Raw genomic sequence first — 21832 nt, forward strand, 5'->3', positions numbered from 1 at the left:
AATGAAAAAAGATTCCTATCGAATTCTTTTTTTAAGGATCCGAAGAATCTTGTAATCGTAACTATTCATCATACATTATACAATCAGAAATTATTTTAACATACACGATTACAAGATTCTCTAGATTTAGGAAAAGAATCCGGGGGACAAGGATCATTTTCCAATACAAATAATTTGGATACTAGAAATTTTTCTAACACGTGGCTCTGCGACTTCACGACACGACGCCGTATGTCTACCACAATTGTATTCCCTCCGCCTCCTAATTATATTTCGTCCCTATTTCGCAGAGGAAGAAAGGACAGAAATCAACAGAGATGGCGATCAATCTGGGCCGTCTATTCGCATCAAAGACCATCCCGACAATCTCCGCGACCGAACCTCTAACTCGCGCCGGCGTCAACTCGGTGAGTCGGCTCCTGTGCTCGTCGGCCTCGCAATCGCAAACCCAGCACGAAAAACCCAGCAAGGAGCACGGTGAACCCATCGTAGAAAAACTCGAAAAACAAGCTGAAGAAGAAGAAGATGATGATGATGATAACGACGATGGGTTTGTGAATAAAGAGACCGGCGAGGTCGGTGGGCCCAGAGGACCGGAGCCCACCCGTTTCGGCGATTGGGAGCGAAACGGTCGCTGCTCTGATTTTTGAGTTTTCTTTTTCTCCAGATTTGATCGTATTATGATCATAATATTATGTAATTTTTTTACTTTTTTTTTGGAGAATTTTCTCGTTGTTTAAGTTGGATTTTGTGTTGCAGTGATTTGATTGATTGTAATCTGGAATTCGATGAGTGAAATAAAAACATGGGTACCCAACCAATAAACATTGTTGATCGAAATCTCTGGTTATTTGTTTGTTTTGATGAGCTAAATTAACTCGAAACGGCGCCAGATGAACCCAAGAACGAAGAAACTTAACCCTTCAAGTCCCCGCACGGATGCTATGACTCGAACCCTTAAGATCAAAGCCTATCGGCAGTGCGATCCTCTAGGAGATCACCAGTCAGTCGTGACAAGCCAATGACATGCCACGCTACGAAAAGGTTTATGTATCGTTTTAAATGTTTTTAGAATTTAAAAACATTTCTATATGAATGTTTTCAGTTATTTTTAAAAAATTTCAAACAAGTCCTCAATGAGTCGCAATGATAGTACTTTCAATTGGTACTCATCATTTAGGGTTTTGGATAGCCTCCTCTTAATATATTAGGTACGACTACCTCCAAATAATTAATTTTCAAATTTTAAATCAAATGGTGTTATTCTTGAAGTGGTGCTACACAACTCAATGGAGCCCCATGATGTTTCCAAATTCGCATTCACTACATTAATCTACCGTAGACAAACCCCTCAGCATCCTAACAAAGAGTGTTTTGCCCTTTGGGGTCAACTGAACTCTTAACATAAGAAGTTTGAAAATGGGTAACAAATTTAAAGGGTGATGCTATCCACACATCAATTTTTTTTTTCATATACCTCTTGTTAATTTATGCCATTTAATATTCTTCTATTCATTCAATGTTCGACGGTCATAATTGAGAGGGGTGTGTGAGGTAAAAAAATATTTATGAGTAGCACCACCTAATTTAAATTAGAGGTAAGAGAAAGTTGGTTCTACCCACCTTAGAATTTGCAACAATTGGTTCACTGCGATTATTGGTTTAATGGCTAATTATTCAGATAGTAATGATAGTATCTTATACCTGAAACTATGATTTTGTCTAGCACGGGTCCCTTGATCCTTTTCATATGTGTATGCTCATGACTTTATATATATGCTGCACGTTTCCGGTTTTCAGACATATTTTTCGGGCCTTGGTTCTTTCCAAGTCTATAAGCAATGGTAGGCTAGCTGAATCAAATGCGAACCCATAATATTATTAATCTAAAAGCAAGTGCCATATAATTTTTGCATAACCAAATGCCGCATGATTTATAATTCAGGAGCAATCATTCGCTTTTGATTAAACAATCGTTCTTCTAAAAGATAATATATATTTTTAAACTTCTTGTTTTGTATTTACTTTTCTGCCATGTATTACTTTGAACAAGTCCTGCTGCTAACAGGAGCGCCACAGTGAGCCGTGCCCTAATCTCACACACGAACATCGTCGTCGCCATTTTGCCATTGGTCATGATGGTGGACTATGTCTGTGGCTTGGAACCACCAACCGTTGGATTTCATCAATCTATAATTTTATTTGATAACTGGCTGTAGCTCTATATATTGATCGATCTAATCCTTTGAATATATAGCTTGACCATTTCAAGCTGTGCATGACGCAAAATACAACACATCTCAACTGTACATTGATCCAAGATGGTCTGATATGAATCTCATAACATTGTAATTATTTGCATCAATTTTTAAGACCATTTAGGTAACGGGAGATTCTTATATGTCACATGAGTAAAATTGGTGTGATGGTTTTATAGGACTTGTCACGTCGTCTATGTTATACTCATTCGAGAATATACAGCTTTGATGACATGATATTTGTATATCTAATCAAATTTATTTATTTGATTATTGTTACGAATAGTCGTTTATATACGTCGCATGATATATGAGTATTGATAAGAGAAAATAGTAAAGGTTATATTAAGGGTATTAAAATATGTAGCTCTTACAAACCAACCATAGATAAATTATAGTTGAAAGGCCGTTAGTTTTGTATTAACAACAGATACGGATATGGCAGTATTAAGCGGAGCAAGTCAATCCCAAATTTCACATATCAGAAGAATTCTATACCGGACTTTTTAATATATTATCAAAAAAATTAATAATGCAAACTTTAATTCTTGTTTAATTTAAGAGTAATGTTATTTTCACCCCAATGTCTTATCTTCCCACTCACCTTTTAATGATTTTTTTTAATTACAAATTTGTTCATTTACAAAAAGACTGATAAGGACATTAATTATCTTATTTTGCTTAATTTTTTTTTAAAAAAAAAAGGTTGGCCGTGGAAGACAATTTGTCTACCTTAAAGCCCTAACTCATATTTTCTTCTCCTTTCATTAAGAGAAAGTAAAAAAATATCAATGGACTTAGAAGATGACTTTTTCATTGAACAGGTGGAAGATGACGCTTCTATAGAAGAGGTAGAAGAATAATTTATGTGTAAGTTATTTGAATTTGTCGTTGTCAAATTATTTTGAATTTGAATATCTCTGTCGTTTCCATATGAATTTGCATACTTTAGTGGTTTTCATTTACATATTATTTGTTATATTTTTTAAGGGATAATTTTATAATTTCATATGTATGTATATATTAAAGGTTATTTTGGGAATAATAGTGGGTGGTGAAATAACATTTTAATTTTTTAACTTTTTAAGGTGAGTAGGATTATAACGTGGATAGGAAAATAAGACAATATGGTGGGTCTAGTAGCTCTCTAATTTAATTAGTAGAGTATGTCAAGTTCAAATGTCAAATTAGTATCCTAATCAAGCAGCCATTATTGGCTTAAACCTATGCAATATTTGTGGTAAAATTAATATCACAGTTTTATTATATTTTGGTTTCAATTAAAAAAATCATACAGTGTTTTCCACATGATTCGAGTCAATAGACCACCTCTAAACCTTTTGAACAGGTCGGTCTTTACTGGCAAAGAGTGATGCAGTGTGGAAGCCCCAAATTTCTCTACTTCTCCCATCGAATCCTGATCTTGCGTGGGCACTCAATTTGGTCACCATCATCATCGTCCAAAAATAAGAAAATATTTTATGTACTTCAAATTTTTATGTCATTATGTATCATTTTACATGTTATAATATGAAAGAACGACAATTGATATATATAATATATATATATATATATATATATAATTTTACTACATATATAATAACAACACTATGTGATGGAGTTTTAACTAGCACACCGAAAATTACTCTGACAAATAGAAGAGTTCCATATCGTCATCGCTTTCATATCTAATTAAATCTAGTCTACAGAGTTTAAAAATTAATTAAAATAAAAAAACTGAATGGTGAATGAAGACTTGGCCTTTATTCTACAAAGTCAAATATGATATAATGCAATATATATTGGAAGTGTATAGTATCTGTGCCTGCCCTGCTATCCATGCATATTCCAATCTCCAATTTCCGATTTTCAAGCATCAAGTTTTGTCCCACAAAAAAATGAATATTCCGAGAGCAATCTTGTCCTTCTTCATCCTCTTCTTCTTCTTGTCATCCTCATACTTTGCAAGCAGCTTAGAAAATTGCAAGGAGGCGGATGTTTGCGGCGTCGGCGAGCCGGTCATCGAATTCCCGTTTGGTATACAAAAAAAGGGGTCAGAGTCATGCTCGTATCCCGGTTTTGAACTGTCCTGTGACAACACCAGCCAAACAATCCTCACCCTTCCTTATTCCGGACAGTTCACTCTCCAGGGTATAGACTATGCCGAACAAGAAATATGGATTAACGATCCAAACAAATGCCTCGCACAACGAATTTTGTCCCTCAATCTGTCGGGCACTCCATTTTATGGTGTGACAAATGAAAGTTTCACTTACTTTAATTGCTCGTTGGATTATTTGAAATACTCATTAAACCCTATTGCTTGCATGAGTGGCTCTACGTACACTGTATTTGCTACCACTTCTCCGATGGTGATTAATTACTTGGCGTCCACTTCAACATGCAATCCAATCGGTACGTTTGTTGTTCCGGTTGAATTCCCGTTGTACGAGGAGTTGATGTCTTCAGACCTGACTGGCAATCTCCGGCTCGCATGGGACAGGCCAGGGTGCGGCAGTTGCGCCGCACGTGGTGGCCGGTGTGGGTTTAAGAGTAATTCCAGTCACCAAGTTGTTTGCTCTAGACTTCCCCAACGAGGTAATTGATTAATCACCTTATTACTGCTCCTAGCTCCTGTTTATTTAGTTGTAGTTGTTTTCTTATTTTTAAGTTTTCAAACAACATGCTCATGCTCATGCTCCGTCAAACAGCTTTACCGGCCGGTAAAACATTTGTTCCTTCCATATACTGTCAGAGTTCGATTCTTAACTCTCACTATCGTCGAATCTCCCATATAATTAAATTTCAAGTCAGTTCTATGCTCAAAAAACTTGTTTAGTACAAATTATGAGGTGTTTGCGCTAAGGATTTTGGTAGGAGCAGTCATCTCTGCTTGCGTGAGTGGCTTTTAATTGTTGATGATATCTGAATGCTCAAAAGTCACGGGCGTGCATATATCGTCTAGTGACCATATCATAGCTCAATTCATTAATATATAGTTCAAGAGTTAATTATGTTGCATTCATATGTGACTTCATCGTATGGTTATAATTATAAATTGTAATCATAAAATAGATGAAAAAATGTCATTATATATGTGCCAAACTTATCTGCATTGACTTTTAGGTCTTGACTCATTTGTCTTTGGATTTTAATGGGCACGGTCTACAATCTGATTTTACTAAGGTTGTGATTGATTGGCAATTTTTTGGAGATAAGTGGGAAGTTGGAATTGTAAGCGCTAGACTCTTCCTCGGTTGGAAGTGCGTTCTACGCTTTCCAGACTGCAATCATAAGTTCATACCATCATAGCTTTCGGTTAAGTTGACCTTTTGCCCATTAGAGCCGGCCACTAAACCTTATTTCGTCAACACCTCCATACACGCAAAGAGTTGGAAATGGCAGTATAAACTCGACATTATATGCAAGTGGTGGGTTGTGGTTAGACTCACTCTTCAACTGACGTTGCGTTTCGGGTTTAAATTATTTTCTTTAAGGTAGAGTAGATTAGTAATATCTCCTGTCTAATCAGAACTTGACATTATGCAGTCTAATTAGGAAAGTTTTATCTAGTGCATTATGTTCTAAGAAACTTGTAAATAGTTGTGATTAGAACAGCTCTCACATCAATAAGGTCAATAGAAGGGTGAGAGGGATCAAAAACATAGTCTCGTACTCCTGTGGAAAACTTCCCCGGTACCCCATGCGCTTGATGCTACTACACAAGTTTTTTTATCTTATGAGTTATGCCCATCAACAAAATTTACGACTGTATAGATAATGCGAGTTAGGTTAGTTGACTAAAACAACTTCCGTACACCCGAGCTTGAATACTCCTTGAACCCAACATGGTTGGGCGCGTGTTTGCATGCATGTGTCTAATCTCTGTTTCACTTTCAATCGTTTACAACATCTTAATCTAATCGAAATCTGTATTGCTAATTCGATCAGGAATCCCAAGGAGCGCACGCTATGCTATTACTGTTGGAGTTGGAGTGCCAGGACTCTTGTGCGTTTTGGGGGTTTTGTGTTGCGTCTTTGGCAAGGTCAAGTCTTTCACAAGGGGGCGCAGAACTCTGCCTGAGTTTAATTCCGCAGTGGCTTCACAGCCCACCATCGCCAGGGGCCTCGATAAACCAAGGCTCGAGGCCTACCCGAAAATAGTCCTCGGCGAAAGCCGGCGCTTACCGAAGCCCGATGACAGCACGTGCCCGATATGCTTGTCCGAGTACCAGCCCAAGGAGACATTGAAGACCATCCCCAAATGTCAACATTGCTTCCATGCAGATTGCATTGATGAATGGCTTCAAATGAACGCTACTTGCCCTATTTGTCGGAATTCTCCACCGTGATATAGTTCATACGTGACGTTTTAATGCATGTGCCATCACACTTTTCTGGAAAATCTTGTGCATAATTTCTGTTTTCTTTTCTCTCTCTATTTATTTGTATGATGAAAGATTATGTTTCTTCCTTGACCCAAAAAAAAAAAAAAAGAAAAGAAAAAAGTGCTAGATTTACCGGTGTATCTCAAGGTTTTATAGTCAGTGAATCACCAGGCCTCTATCATCAAACAACCACGGCCACTATTATTTTCTTCCCATCTCAAAAGATAACTTGAGAAAGTAGGGAAGGAAAACAGGCATTTCATTGTAGAATAGCAACATTATAGGATAATATGAATGAACGACAATTGATATATGCATATATAGCACTTTTACAACATATATAATAACAATACCATGCGGTGGAGTTTTAAGTACGCTGAAAATTACTCCGAAAAATAGAAGATCATCTCCTTTGTATTTGATCAAATCTAGTCTACAAAGTTTAAAATTATATTAAAATAAAAAAAATTGAAGAGTGAATGAAGACTTGGCCTTTATTCTATAAAGTCAACTATGATCTAATGCAATACATATTGGAAGTATGCCCTGCTATCCATATTCCAATTTCCAATTTTCAAGCATCAATTGTTGCCTCACAAAAAAATGAATATTCCCAGAGTAATCTTGCCCTTCTTCTCCATCCTCCTCTTCTTCTTGTCATCCTCATACCTTGCAAGCAGCTTAGAAAATTGCATGGAGGCGTATATTTGCGGCGGCGAGCCGGTCATCGAATTCCCGTTTGGGATACAAAAAAAGGGGCCAGTGTCATGCTCCTATCCCGGTTTTGAACCTGTCCTGTGACAACACCAACCAAACAATCCTCACCCTTCCTTATTCTGGACAGTTTGCTCTCCCGGGTATAGACTATGCCGAACAAGAAATATGGATTAACGATCCAAACAAATGCCTCGCACAACGAATTTTTTCCCTCAATCTCTTGGGCTCACCATTTTATGGCGTCACAAATGAAAGTTTCACTTACTTTAATTGCTCGTTGGATTATTTGAAATACACATTAAACCCTATTGCTTGCATGAGTGGCTCTACTTACACTGTTTTTGCTACCACTTCTCCGAGGGTGATTAATTACTTGGCGTCTACATCGACATGCAATCGAATCGGTACGTTTGTTATTCCGGTTGAATTCCCGTTGTACGAGGAGTTTATGTCGTCGGACCTGACTAGCCATCTCGGGCTTTGCATGGGACAGGCCAGGGTGCGGCGGTTGCGCCACTCGTGGTGGCCGGTGTGGGGTGAAGAGTAATTCTAGTCATCAAGTTGTTTGCTCAAGACTTCCGCAACGACGTAATTGATTAATAATTAGCCTTATTACTGCTCCTAACTCGTGATTAATTAGTTGTAGTTGTTTTCTACTATTTTTATTAGTTTTCAAACACCATGCTCATGCTCCGTCATACAGCTTTACCGGTAAAACATTTGTTCCTTCCATATACTGTTTGAGTTCGACTCTTTACTCATACCACCGCCGTATCTCCCATATAATTAAATTTCATTTTCAAAGTACTTGTTTAGTACAAATTATGAGGTATGTGCATAAAAGTTTTTTGTACGAGCATTCATCTTTACTCACGTGCGTGATTTTTAACCGTTGATGATATGTTAATGCTTAAAAATCGCAGGCGTGCATATATAGTCGAATGACGAAAGCATAGCTAATTTCATTAATAGTTAAGAATTGATTATATTTTATTCATATGTGATTTCGTGTGGCATTTGATGTGGACAACCACATCATTTGAATTAATCAGATTTTTAAATTTAATTTATTATTTAATAAACTAATAATTAAGAAAAAACTAATTAATTAAATTATGATTGTGGTATACGAGGAGTCTTTCTCCTTCATTTTCTTGGGTTTTGCAAATTTTTCAAATGATATGACAGTTCACATTAGATGTCACCTAAGGTGGTATAGAAAGGTGGTATAAAAATATGGTATGAATAACATTACTCGGATTTTAATGGACGTGGTCAACAATTTGATTTTACCAAGGTTGTGATTGGTTGGCAATTTTTTGGAGATAAGTGTAAAGTTGGAATTGTAAGGGTTAGAGGGTTCGTTTGGATGTGTTTTTAAAAAGAATAAAAGTGCTTTTGGTGAAAATGTTTTTGAAACTAATTCTTAGTAAAAATTCAAGTAAATTCTGAAAGAAGCACACATATATGGTGCTTCTTCCAAAAAGCACTTAAAATACTTTTGGAACCTAAAATTAATTTCACCAAAAACGTTTCTAATCATTTTAAAAACACTTTCAAACAAGACTAGAGTCTTCCTCTGCTGGAACTGCGTTCAACGCTTTCCACACTGCAATCATAAGTTCATAACATCATAGCTTTCGGTTTAGATTGACCTTATTCCCATTAGAGCCAGCCGTTAATTAAAGTCTATACCCTATTTCGTCAACACCTCCATACACGCAAAGAGTTGGGAAATGGTTGTATAAACTCGACATTATGTGCAAGTGGTGGATTGTGGTTAGATTAATTCTTTCTTTTCGACTTATAGTTGTGTTTCAAGTTCAGACTTCTTTTTTTTTTAGTGTAGATTAGATTAGTAATATCTCCTGTAATTAAAACTCGACATATTCAGTCTGATTAGGAAAGTTTGTTTAGTGCATTATATTCCGAGAAAATTGTTAACGGTTGTTTGATTAGAATAACTCTCACATTAATAAAATTAATATAGGGTTGAGAGGGACCAAAAACATAGCGTCTCGTACTTCTGTGGAAAACCTCCCCAATATCTCCTGCGGGTGATGCTACTACACAAGTTTTTTATCTTATGATATGAGTTACGACCCATCAACAAAATTTACGATTATATGTATATAATTTGAGTTAAATTAGTTGACTAAAACAACTTCTATACAACCGAGCTTGAATACTCCTCGAACACAACATGGTGGGTGCTGTGTTTGCATATGCATGTGTCTAATCTATATTTCACTTTCTCTTATTCATCTGCAACAACTTAATCTAATCTAAATCTGAATTGCTAATTCGATCAGGAATCCCAAGGAGCGTACGCTATGCTATTATTGTTGGAGTTGGTGTGTCAGGAATCTTGTGCGTTTTGGGGGGTTTTGTGTTGCGTCTTTGGCAAGGTCAACTCTTTCACAAAGGGGCGCAGAACTCTTCCTGAGTTTAATTCCGCAGTGGCTCCGCAGCCCACCACCGCCTTGATAAGCCAGGGCTCGAGGGCTTACCCAAAAATAGTCCTTGGCGAAAGCCGGCGCTTACCAAAGCCTGACGACAGCATGTGCCCGATATGCTTGTCCACGTACAGGCCCAAGGAGACATTGAAGACCATCCTCAAATGCCAACATTGCTTCCATGCAGATTGCATCGATGTATGGCTTCAAATGAATGCTACTTGCCTTAACTGTCGGAATTATCCATCGTGATAGTTCATACGTGACACTTTAATGCACGTGCCATCACATTTTTCTGGAAAATCTTCTGCTCATCCTCCCCTCAATTTGTACGTAATTTCTGTTTTCTGTGTTCTCTCTATTTCTTTTGTATGGAGAAAAATTATGTTTCTTCCTTTACCAAAAAAAAAGAAGAAAATAGTGCTAGATTTACCCGTGCATCTCAAGTTTTATAGTCAGTGAATCACCAGGCCTCTACCATCCAACTACCACAGCCAGTACTATTTTTGTCTTCCCATCTCAAAAGATAACTTGGAAAGTAGGGAAAAAACCACGCATTTCATTGTAATCCGGAGGAGGGGAAGTAGCGTACAGATTGTCTATCAATATGTCATTAATAATATAACAATATCATCATCTGAGCAAAATTTATTTTCGACTCTTTGTCCTTTTTAGCAGAAACGGGTGTGCCATGGACAGAGAACTTTTGCATATCACAGTTAATATGATCCAACCTAATTACTTTGATTAGAAGTTGAATGAGTGCATGTGATATGTAATCCATCTATTGAAAACAATTTGACAAAAAAAAAACGATTTAGCAAATTAGAACCAAATTTACTTTAATCCAATATATATATTTCGTGTCTGCGAGTCTGATGAGTTTCAGTGGTTTAGCAAGTTAGAACCAAATTTACTTTAATCCAATATATATCTCGTGTCTGCGAGTCTGATGAGTTTCAGTGGTTTTTTTTTTTTTTTTTTTTTTTTTTTTTTTTTTTGGTTCTTCTGAAGGCCAAACATGCCTCATTGAAATGGGATGCACGACATATGATCAAGTTCGTCGGTTCCTCGTAAGTAACTGTAAATCGTTGTTTTGGTCCTTCCTAAACTGCATGGCCCAGTGAGATCACCTCTTGTCATCTCATTGAATTCAGATCGGTCGTACCATACTTAAGACAGAAGCACTTATGTTCACATGGCCAAATTTTAGTTGGGAAAATGTTATCGACACCAGCACTTCCACATGTTCCACGCGGTTCAACCCAAGCTATGATACGTCATTTTTTCACTCTGTTTGTATAAACAATTGAAAACTCTATAAACGGAAAGCATAACTTTAGCAAAAATTCTCTTTCGTACATGTGTTTCACGAATGCATAAGAGCAAAGTTGAAAGCCCTAGTACAATCCAATGCGTGGTATTTCACTCTCTAAATCCGACACGATACTCTTGTGGATACTTGTAAAATATGAGATGGTAAAATATGTGTTTCATGCTTTATTTTGAAAATAGGTGTTTCATGCTCTATATTTGACTAGTTTAAACATCGTTCTTATTAACACAGAGAAGCTGTGAACAACGAAGGATACCAGAAACGAAGAAGAAGATGAGGAGAGATAGAGAGGAAGAAAGAGAGAATGTTTTAATACTTTCAGAAATTCTTACAATGCTTTCTTACATCAAATGAGAACCCTATTACTCCTTATATACCCATAAGGACTAATTACAACAGTACCCTTCTACCTGTATTAACTAACCCATCTTCTAGATAATGCCATGTGGCAATTCTGTTATATTGGTTATTAGTTCTCACGTTATTATGTATAATTCTCAACAATATATGTAACATAACATGTCCTTATAAGGTGTTCAGACTAACTCCAATCTTTGGAGTAAGTCTCAAAATTTGGCTTCTAAACCCATCCCATTTCACTTCAACCCTTGGTCTAAAATTTGATTTTGAGTTAAAACTCAAAATTGGGCCAAATACCAGCTAGCTTTTAGGTTTTAACCCCACTGGTGCAACTGAACGTGCCCAATAAAGGCCACCTACATGGGATTTGACGTGCCTGAGTTGGGCCAAATACCAGCTAGCTTTTAGGTTTTAACCCCACTGGTGCGACTGAACGTGCCCAATAAAGGCCACCTACATGGGATTTGACGTGCCTGTTTTAATCTCACGCACCCCCCGCACACACCCCCGCCCTCCCCCCCAACTTTTCCAAACCAGACATGCTAGGTCCCATGCATGTGGCCATGTCTACAAAATAGAAGGGCTTGTCAGCAAGAATTGAGAGCCTAACAACTCTTTGATTTAATCCAACGGTTTGGATCTTTGGACCGTTGACTAATCCAACGGCCCAAATTCATCTTTAAATTTTTTTTGTTTTATATTTATAAATTTATTGAATCAAACTGTTGAGATCTAATATAATCAAATCCAATGGAAAAAAGAAAGATATAAAGACCCCAATTTAAATCCAACGGTTAAAATAATTTAAAAATATAATTTAACTCAAACTTCACTAAAAAAACTCTACAAATACCTATGTATTTATTCAAACATCCACACAAAATTCACTTTTCTCCTACAATTCTTCCAATTTTTTTCTTTACCATCTTACAAAAACATTTGTACGTACCAGTGTTTCATATTCTTTCATGCATTTCATATTCTTTCATAATGTTTAATGAGTTTCATAGTGTTGGTTTAGTGGTTTTTCAATATTTATCGGAATTTAAATATTTTTAGGTTAAAATGTTCGTAAAATTAATTTAAGATAGTCTACATAATTTTTTTTTAAAGTTAATTAAAAAAAAAAGCCTAAATTCATTTTTTAATAATTTGGGGTTAAAATTTGAGGCCATAAGGGTTGGAGCATAAAACTATTTATGGGTTAAAACTTAAATTTTCTGAACAAAAAATTTAGGTTTTACTCCAAGGGTTGAAGAGGCCTGCACAATTTTTATTTTTATTTTTGACAAACTGTAAGATAATTTACATTAATTCATCAAAATTATGAAGAGGTGAAATCAAACATGAGACCTTAAGAATGAATAATCTCAACTAACTGAGTTATAAGTTATTTGCAGACTTGCACAATTTTAGCTTTTTATACCATGTGATTATTTTCATTCTTTGAAAAATAATTCGATTTTTTTTATATTTATTTTCACACAACAAAATTTTTGGAGATTTTTTAGTATACTTTAAGGTGCTTTGTACTTGGAGTTTTTAAGTCATTGTAGTCATTGTCAAAACTATAGTTACGACATAACAGTAATAAAAAATCAGAAATCACATAGTATAATGAAAAATTTACATAAAACGATTTTATCTTCACAATAACATTTTGCTTCGATAATACAAAATTATTTATGTGTCTATCTGCATATATTATTATATAATTATGTTATTTACACATTTATTTTTATATTTTACATATTTCTTTGAATTGAAGAAGAATGAATAAAAAGTTAAAAAAGAGTGCTTGCTAATGAACTGCTCCCCGTTCTGTTAATTTTCGAAATTTCAATGGATGAGTGCGTGTTCTGAATAAATAAAAGTATTTGAACCAATAAAAACCAGACACGACAATCGTCAATAACTCATAGTACGAGGTCCAAATCCGACACGTGTTGCTACGTCTTTCACAAGTCAACATTCTTGTCAGCGAGCCGAAACGCCCGAGAAAGTAATGAGAGGCACCACCGCATCCCCTCACCACTCGCCACGTACACATTTTCCTGTGGGCCCCTTCTGAACCAAAAGATCTCGTAGCCAATCAAGAATCAATAACGGCACCTCCTTCGCGCCACGCGTCCCGGATCGCATCCTACCGTCCACGTCTCTCTCAAAATTCCAAGCCAGTGGTCCGCATAAACACGCCTGGCGATCATCCGACGGCGGAGAAATAATCAACGGCTGAAATTAGAAGCTGGTCTACGTCTCTCAGCTTTTTCATGCAATTGAAAAGAAGCCCTTCTTCGAAGAAAAGTAGCCCTTCACTTTCAGGCGGTAGAATGAATGAAAAGATGAGACGACAGAGCTTCGTCATCGAAACCAAGAATGCTCGGCGACAGAGACTCGGAGTCCGGCGACTGAAGTACACGTGTCATACGAAGAATATCCAGGTGAAGATCACCGGTGACGACGACCAGAAACATGCTCCAGAAGATCCTAAGTCATTGGAGCTGAAGAAACAAGAGAAAGATGTTGGGGCTTCGATGGAGATGATGTCGGTGTCTTTTTCGGCATCGGAAAACGAAGTCGTGTTGTCTACTGGGTCCATGGCCGGATCAGATAAAGGAGGACGGAAAAGGGATAGTGAGGGTTTGGAAGCGAGGGGAGGGTACGGCGTCGTATCTGTGAAGGGGATGAGGAAGGAAATGGAAGATGCGGTGAGAGTGGAGGTAGGGTTTGGGAAATTTGACTTTTACGGGGTGTATGACGGGCACGGTGGGCCCGACGTGGCCGGGGCTTGTAGGGAGAGGATGCATGAGGTGGTGGCAGAGGCGGTGGAAATGGAAGCGATTATAAGTAAAAATGATGACAAAGGTGATGCCATTGATTGGGAGACGGTGATGGATGAGTGTTTTGGTAAAATAGATGGGGAGGTGAGGGATATTGCAGCCGCGAGGATGATTGGGGCGACAGCGGTGGTGGCGGTGGTGACGGAGGAGCAGGTGGTGGTGGCCAATTGTGGTGATTCTAGGGCTGTTTTGTCAAGAGGGGGTGTTGCCTTGGCCTTGTCCAATGATCATAAGGTGCGTAATTAACAAACGTTATATATGTATCTCTCTAACTTCGTTTCGAATGATTGTGAATGAGCTCACCTCCAAAGCATTATTCTAACTATCCAACAAAAAAAAAAAAAAAAAAAAACCCTAATTAGTGTGGGCAAATTAGGCCCAAATATATGTGACACATGCCAACAATTTGTTCCAGATTTTGTAATTATTATAAATTCACATTACATATATATAGGATAAGGATACCTTGTTGAGTGGAAATCGCATAATATTGGCTATAAAATTGAAAAGGAAGACAGAAAATATACTCCAAAAATATATATTGTTGAAAAAATTAGGGGTAGTTAATATGTGATGCAGGTAGCAAGAACAACATTAGACTAAGGCCTGGTTTGGTTGGTTTGGTATGTGATTCTGAATAAAGTTGGCATAAAAAAAAGCTTGAGAGCTGTTTTTGTGTTTGGTAAACATTCAGCTTCAGCTTTTTTTTCACAGTTTTGGGTGAAAAAAAATAAAAAACAAGAAGCTGCAAAACTCAGCTTTGAAAAATCGGTTTTTTTTCACATCTGGTTTACATAAAAGTTTAGCAAACACTATAATACTATTTTTTTTTTTTTTCAAAAGCACTTTTACAAAAAAAAAGTTTACCAAACACTCTGTTGTTTTATTTTACAGTTGCTTATTCTCACATCATTGCAGAAATAGTTTTTTTTTCAAAGTACAACAATATCAAACCAGTCCTAAGTAATTAGTATTTGGAACAATCGGAAGAGAATTAACTTTGTCCACTGTAGTTTGTATCCAACAATACTGGCCGAAGGAGGAAATTGAACTCATGATTTCGTATGCAAGAATGAATGAACTTAATCGTTTGAGCTATACAAGTCTTCTTTAACGCCTTATGTACCTTATTATTAAGTTAAATGATTAGGTTTAACCAAATACCATTTATGGCTGCTCGAAAATCTTATTACGCTAGCTGAACACATTTTTTTTCCGTTCATACAACGTTTCATAATTTCTACGTGCATATATAAGCCTGACAGAGTTGATGAGTTGAAGAGAATTGAAGCTGCGGGTGGAAGGGTCATCAATTGGAACGGAAACCGTGTACTCGGTGTGCTCGCCACTTCCAGATCAATAGGTACGTACATTATACAAACAGCGGGACATGAACCCTAATCTTGTATAAGTTAACAACCATCCCCAATAAGGGCATTACAAATAAAATCACTAGGTATCTCGGGCCAAATAATATCCTTGCTATTAATTAGACAAAGCAAATCGAGAGAGCCTAATTCAAGTGAATGACCAATGTCACCCTTAAACAGTTCTAAATTAACATTCACCTGCATTAGGTTAATTAGCTTTTTTTTTTTGGGCAAATGATAGATTTGATTTTGTTAGATTAGATGTTAGATTAGATGTTAGATTAACTATCAATAAGGTTCAAACCACGCCGTCATGTAAAGGTTCAACTTTTTTCTATTATTGTAGTAAAGAGCCGCTTGCTAATTTGCTTTAATTTTCAAAATACACAAGAGTATCGGATTAATATAGAAACTTTGCTAGTACACCTCACTGATTTTGTGATTTTTCAAATTAATTCGGGGTGCAGGCGACCATTACCTGAGGCCATATGTGATATCAAAACCAGAGGTGACGGTGACCAAACGAACCGACCAGGATGAATTCCTCATCCTTGCCAGCGATGGACTGTGGGATGTTATGTCAAACGACGTAGCATGTCAGGTGGTGAAGAAGTGTCTTCGTGGCCGAATGAGGAGAGTTTCCATTCATGACGAACATCGGGTTCTCCTAAATGTCCGGAGTCGCACATCTGAGGCAGCAGCAATCTTGGCTGACCTAGCTATGGCTCGGGGAAGCAGAGATAACATTAGTGTGATTGTCGTCGACCTCACAAAAACCAGCTAGCCAGCTAGCCAGCATGCATTTTATTTTTTTAGTAAATATACTGTTTTCATAAGTTAACTCATATTATTCTTTACCCCTTTACACATTCGAATTTGAAGTTACATAATTCCTTTGTTAATTGGGTAATTGAAGCTTATATATGTATGTGTGTCGATCATTCTTGGCTGTTTCATTATTCCGATACTAATTCATTTGTGTTAGAATCGTAGAATCTGTGCTGTTTAAATTAATGGGGGTAATAAGAGAGTATATATAAGCCCTTTGGTACATCCTAATAAAGGGCAATTTACAATGGCTTAGGTTAGTTTTATCTTTTTTTTGGTTTTTTCTGGACAAGTGATATCGTTAGCAGATTAAGTTGTAAAGAAAGAGAGGGATTGAAGTCGCATTGAAGTGTATTAGTAAGTATGGTTGCTTTTCACAACCGAGGTCATCAAGTTCCATCTACTTTTTATTTTTGGGGTTTATAGGGGAAGTGCAATTTTCAGATAGGGTGTAGTCCTTTTATCCACCAACAGATTGTTGATAAATAAAGATGCTCAATTGAATAGTAACTACAAATATATATGAAATAGAGAGGCTTGGCTCCTCAAGATTGAGTAGGAGTTTCTCTTCAATTCATTAAGTGAACGGTTTATAAAATTTTGTACTTATGATAAGAACAGTTCATATTATAAATTATTCTATAAAGATTACTTTAACAAAAAATCAAGGTTTTTAGTTAATTAGTTGTAGTAAATAGATATACCATTTTTAATTCATTTATCAAATTCGTTCGTATGTTTTTATATAGTTTCATGATTTATACAATCTCATATTTAATTAATTGCAGAGATGGTCTTTGTATAATGATTTGTAATATGAACGCTTTCGATCATAAACATAAAGTATTGTAAATCAGCTACGTACATAATAATTTAAGGAGGAACTTCTCCTCATTCATTGAGGAGCCAAGTTAATTCCCATATGAAATATCAACTTTGGGTATGATCATGAGATGTGAGAGAAACCAAACTCCCCAACCTTTTGAAAAGAAGAAGCATTTCGTGATTAGGGAATAATGATTTCCTTCTTTATTTTATGAACTTACGATTTAACTTTACGTGCATGCTTGTTTAACATAACAATATGCACACCCTTTTTTATATATTAAGAAGTGCATAAACACCTTTTTCTACTCTACTACGGCATCCACCGGAAAATATTGTCCTTTATCTACCTAATGTTCTGCACTCATTTAAATATTATGCCGCGTGTTACTTGAAAACCTTTTCTAGTCATCTTTCCCACATCCTTATCTAATAAATTACTTGGTGATTAGAAAATTACCGATCCCATATCAAGAGTCAAGACTTTAGAGTTGCCACATCAATTGTATGTAAGAAGGTTGATGAGTGGTAATCACGTAATCAATGGAAGCCTTTGATGTTGTAATTTATTCTCGACGTATGAGGACGGGATGTCATGGATTTGTGGTTGCCATTCTTTAATGGTTTATTAAAGTCCGTTGTACTTAGTATTGGTCATACTTTGACAAAGACTTTTATACTACGAGTATATTGTCACCGAGAATCAGTTCTGTTAGAGAGAACTCCAGTGCTCCAAAGTCTCTTTAAGAGATGGTGCAAGATTTGGTATCAATCGTAACATATGAAGAAAAAAGATGTACGCATAGCGTTAAAATTACTTTTGTACTTTGCAATGACATCTTTATTTATCATTCTTTGGTATGATTTCGATAGGTGTTTTTCTTGATTCTTAATACACATGTTGAAAGAGTGACTCATCTTTTGCTTAATTTGCCGATGAAAATGTAGCTTATCCCCCATATCTATATACATCCTGCTTAATCAATAAAAGCGAGAAAGCTTATCATTTAGGCTGATGGCTATATCCAACCACCATTGCACGTTGTAAATGGACTAGAAACCCTAAATGACAAGGACATATTTCAAAAAGAGAAACGTGTATCCGAATTGGATCTGATTGTGAAAGAGACCAGTAAAAATTTGACAGAAATACTTTAAATAACAAACAACCAAGCACCACCATTTTTAGTGTTTTTTTTTCTCTTTTTTTTTATGAAACCCTAGTGTCTTTCCACCTCAAACCAATGGTCCTGTAGTACGTACCAAAGTAAAAAGCACAAGAAGTTTCTTCGTTTTTGGTTTATATATATACCCTTAGCAGTAGCACCCACTATAAGAAAAGCGAGCAAAAAGCTACTAATTGTTTGTCAATTAAGGAGTTGTGTGCATATCTAATTACTTTATTATTACTTATCACCCTCAAGTGATAATGATGTTCTCTATCTTATTTATTATCGTTAGATGAGTTTAACTTTTGAGATTCATGTAGTGGATCGACACAAATTTCAAAATTTAACCTCATCAAATGGTAATAAGTAGGTTGGTAAGTAGGGATGAAGTCAAATGTCTACATGAATGGGGGCATCCTCAAACAACACTCACAAATTAAAAAGCTCAAGAATATACAAAACGAAATACTTATATATTAATCCATAAGGTTTTTCATACAACATATTACAACATTTCTCGACGCGTTTCATGTTTTGAAAGCATTGCATGACAAATTCATTACCTATACCTTCAAATATGTCTCTCTATAAAAATAACCATATTATCTTTCATCCATTGATTTCCCATCCAATTTCTCAATCGATCTTCAGAAATTTCACCGCTGAAAATGCTCTTTCAACGATGATAGTAGCACATAAAAAAAGTTGATGCTAATGTCACAAGCAACTAGAAAAGTACACATTTTCACAAAAAATGAGTGGAGGCATCCACCCCCTAAGCCAAGGTAGCTCCACCCATAGTGATGAGCATTACTATTATTTGACCACGAGCAAAAATGTACCCACCAGGTTATCGTACATTATTTTTGCTACCAAAAACAATAAATCTTGGTATACCCTAAACCCGAAGATAGAAGTAAAAGTATTGTTAATTAAGATGAATTGCTCAAAATATTTGATAATTGACTAAATGTAGGAATGGAAAAATGCCTGGTGCTTGGTGAGTACACAGTAAGATATACAGATTTAGCAGTGCACAGACTATTACAATAAACTGTGAAGTCTGTGATAAGTTTCACATGCATGCAAAAATAATGCTGTCCTCTATTTATATAATTGCTGAAGTCCGTACGTTGTTGGTTTCCTTTTGATTTTAGGCACTGATTGAAGGAACCGACAGTATAGCGAGACAAGAATGGATGAATCAAAAGCTAGCTAGAATCCTCAGTGCCGACAAATTTAATTAGATATTCACGTGGACGCTGTTTAACATACATGATGGAAGATTGAATGGAGAAATATCTCTCTCTCGATGTTTCCAGACTCGAACGATAATGTTCAGCATGAACCACAAGTTTATTTATACGTAAATTATACACATACAAAACTTTTTCAACTCAATGTTGCTCAAGCCACTTAGTATTACGATTTATGTGGTATTCCTCTTTACTTGTAAGAGAAGTTTTAGGTTTGATTCTTGCCAAATGCGAAATTAAACCACATTATTGCTAGTTTATTGTGAGACTCACTTCTCTCTTCTTTAGTGTAGACACTATCGTTTGTCAAAAAAAAAAAAAAAAACCTCAATGTTGTTCAATGTTGATCTACTTAGGGCTGCTTGATAATTATGTCGTCTTCAGTTTCACTATTTCTTGAGTTTTCAAAATTTGGCCTTGAGGATTTCACTTTTCGGTTTTAGTTTTTATTTTTATTTTTTAAAATTAGAAAAATGAAATTAGTTACTAAGAAAGGTTTCAATTTTCAGCTTTTTAAACAGTGAAAATTAAAAATTAAAAACGAAATAGGTATCAAACGAGCCTTTATTAACTGAGGTGATTAACCAATCTAATATGTAGAAAACCAATATCAAAGCTCTTAAATGATGCTTTAAACAGTAAAACAACCAACAATGTCAATAATGAGATTTGCACAACACTTATCTCTTTAACAAAAGACTTGACGCCATGCATAAAGAAATCCTAATTATGTATAAAACAATTGCTAACTACCATTAAATCTAACTTCTAACTAATAAGAGGGCAGATGATCAATATTTTTGTTATTATGCAACACGCACACGATTGAGCAACTTGTGGTGTAACTAAGCACTTTGTCAAATTAGAGGAAAAGAAGACCAAACTTAGCAAATTATGCAAGAGCAACATGTTGTCCACCAATATCTTTTACCCTATAATTAAGTATTGTTTTGATTTAAAAAAAAAAGGTACAGTTTTATGATTTATCACTAAAAAATTTGAGAAAATTACGTGTGGGAAAGATAAGATTATGACATTCCACGAGAGGAAAAACGTGATTAGTCAATGAACAATCAACATCATTCGCTAATCAAATGAGAATTAGCGCACAAAATTTAGCCATTTGTGAGTAACGAGAATCACGATTTGACCTATTTTCCCGCTCTGTCGTTTCAATAAAATTGGATAAAATGGCTATGATGTGCCAAAATATATATGCAAGAGAAATGCTAAGGAGATTACTCTCTATGAACCCTCTTACCTCACAGTTTAACGTTAATTTTCATACCAACATTATGCCAAAAACATGAAGTTGCAGAGAGTCCATGGAGAGTCTCATTTATAAGAGAGTCTCCTTAACATTTCTCATATGTGCAATTCTAGCTTCATTATATAACTGCGATTGTTGTTCAACTAGTTGCGACCAATGTTTTTCAATGTACAAACTTTGTAGTCTAAATTGTTTAGTTCTTAATCGTCTTTTAAAGATCGCAACACAAATTGTCACTTAGTATTACAGTCTAGTAATATTCCTCTTCACTAGTAAGTGAGAGGTCTTAGGTTCAATTCTCGCCAAAAGCGAATTTGTACCATATTATTGCTAGGACATTGTGAGGCATATTATTGCTAGGACATTGTGAGGCTAAGCCTACTCCCCTTCCCTCTTTGTGTAGATAACATCGTGTGTTCAAAAAATAAAAAAAAGATCACAACAAAAATTAATTACATTTATTTGGACATCCTTTTGTATATTTTCATTTTTTTGGACATTTAGTGAGTTAAATTATTAAATATTAAAGGAAAAGAGAATCAAAAGGGATCGAATCCGTACCAATATATATTAATCAATATTATCTTTCGCTACTGAGGTAAAACTCCATCTACGTACTAAATTAATCGACTATTTAACTTTTTAGTAAAACTCACGCCGATCTCCATACTAAATCATTTCCTTCAGTCGACACCAGAACCACATGATGAAAGAAAGATTTTGTGTGAATTTGGTAGTATGTTCAAAACCGAACTTGAC

At 35.9% G+C, this 21832-nt stretch overlaps 3 protein-coding genes and 1 pseudogene across 3 annotated transcripts; all 4 read left to right on the forward strand.

The window, feature by feature from the left end:
* Window positions 1-317: 317 nt before the first annotated feature.
* LOC137734558 (uncharacterized) lies at window positions 318-650 on the forward strand. The gene has a single exon (XM_068473802.1). It carries the CDS (start codon window positions 318-320, stop codon window positions 648-650), a length of 333 nt encoding a protein of 110 aa, XP_068329903.1.
* A 3506-nt stretch (window positions 651-4156) lies between these two features.
* LOC137734559 (putative RING-H2 finger protein ATL21B) lies at window positions 4157-6758 on the forward strand. Its single transcript, XM_068473803.1, has 2 exons — window positions 4157-4856; window positions 6210-6758. The coding sequence occupies exons 1-2, from the start codon at window positions 4157-4159 to the stop codon at window positions 6608-6610; spliced, it is 1101 nt and encodes a 366-aa protein (XP_068329904.1). The 3' UTR covers window positions 6611-6758.
* Window positions 6759-7339: 581 nt separating this feature from the next.
* LOC137734560 (putative RING-H2 finger protein ATL21B) lies at window positions 7340-7959 on the forward strand (annotated as a pseudogene).
* Window positions 7960-13170: 5211 nt separating this feature from the next.
* LOC137734147 (protein phosphatase 2C 51-like) lies at window positions 13171-16666 on the forward strand. The gene is made up of 3 exons (XM_068473442.1): window positions 13171-14589; window positions 15613-15718; window positions 16193-16666. Exons 1-3 carry the CDS (start codon window positions 13786-13788, stop codon window positions 16507-16509), a joined length of 1227 nt encoding a protein of 408 aa, XP_068329543.1. The 5' UTR covers window positions 13171-13785; the 3' UTR covers window positions 16510-16666.
* Window positions 16667-21832: the final 5166 nt, after the last annotated feature.

This window comes from Pyrus communis, chromosome 5, assembly GCF_963583255.1.
Source record: "Pyrus communis chromosome 5, drPyrComm1.1, whole genome shotgun sequence".
Lineage (NCBI taxonomy): Eukaryota > Viridiplantae > Streptophyta > Magnoliopsida > Rosales > Rosaceae > Pyrus > Pyrus communis.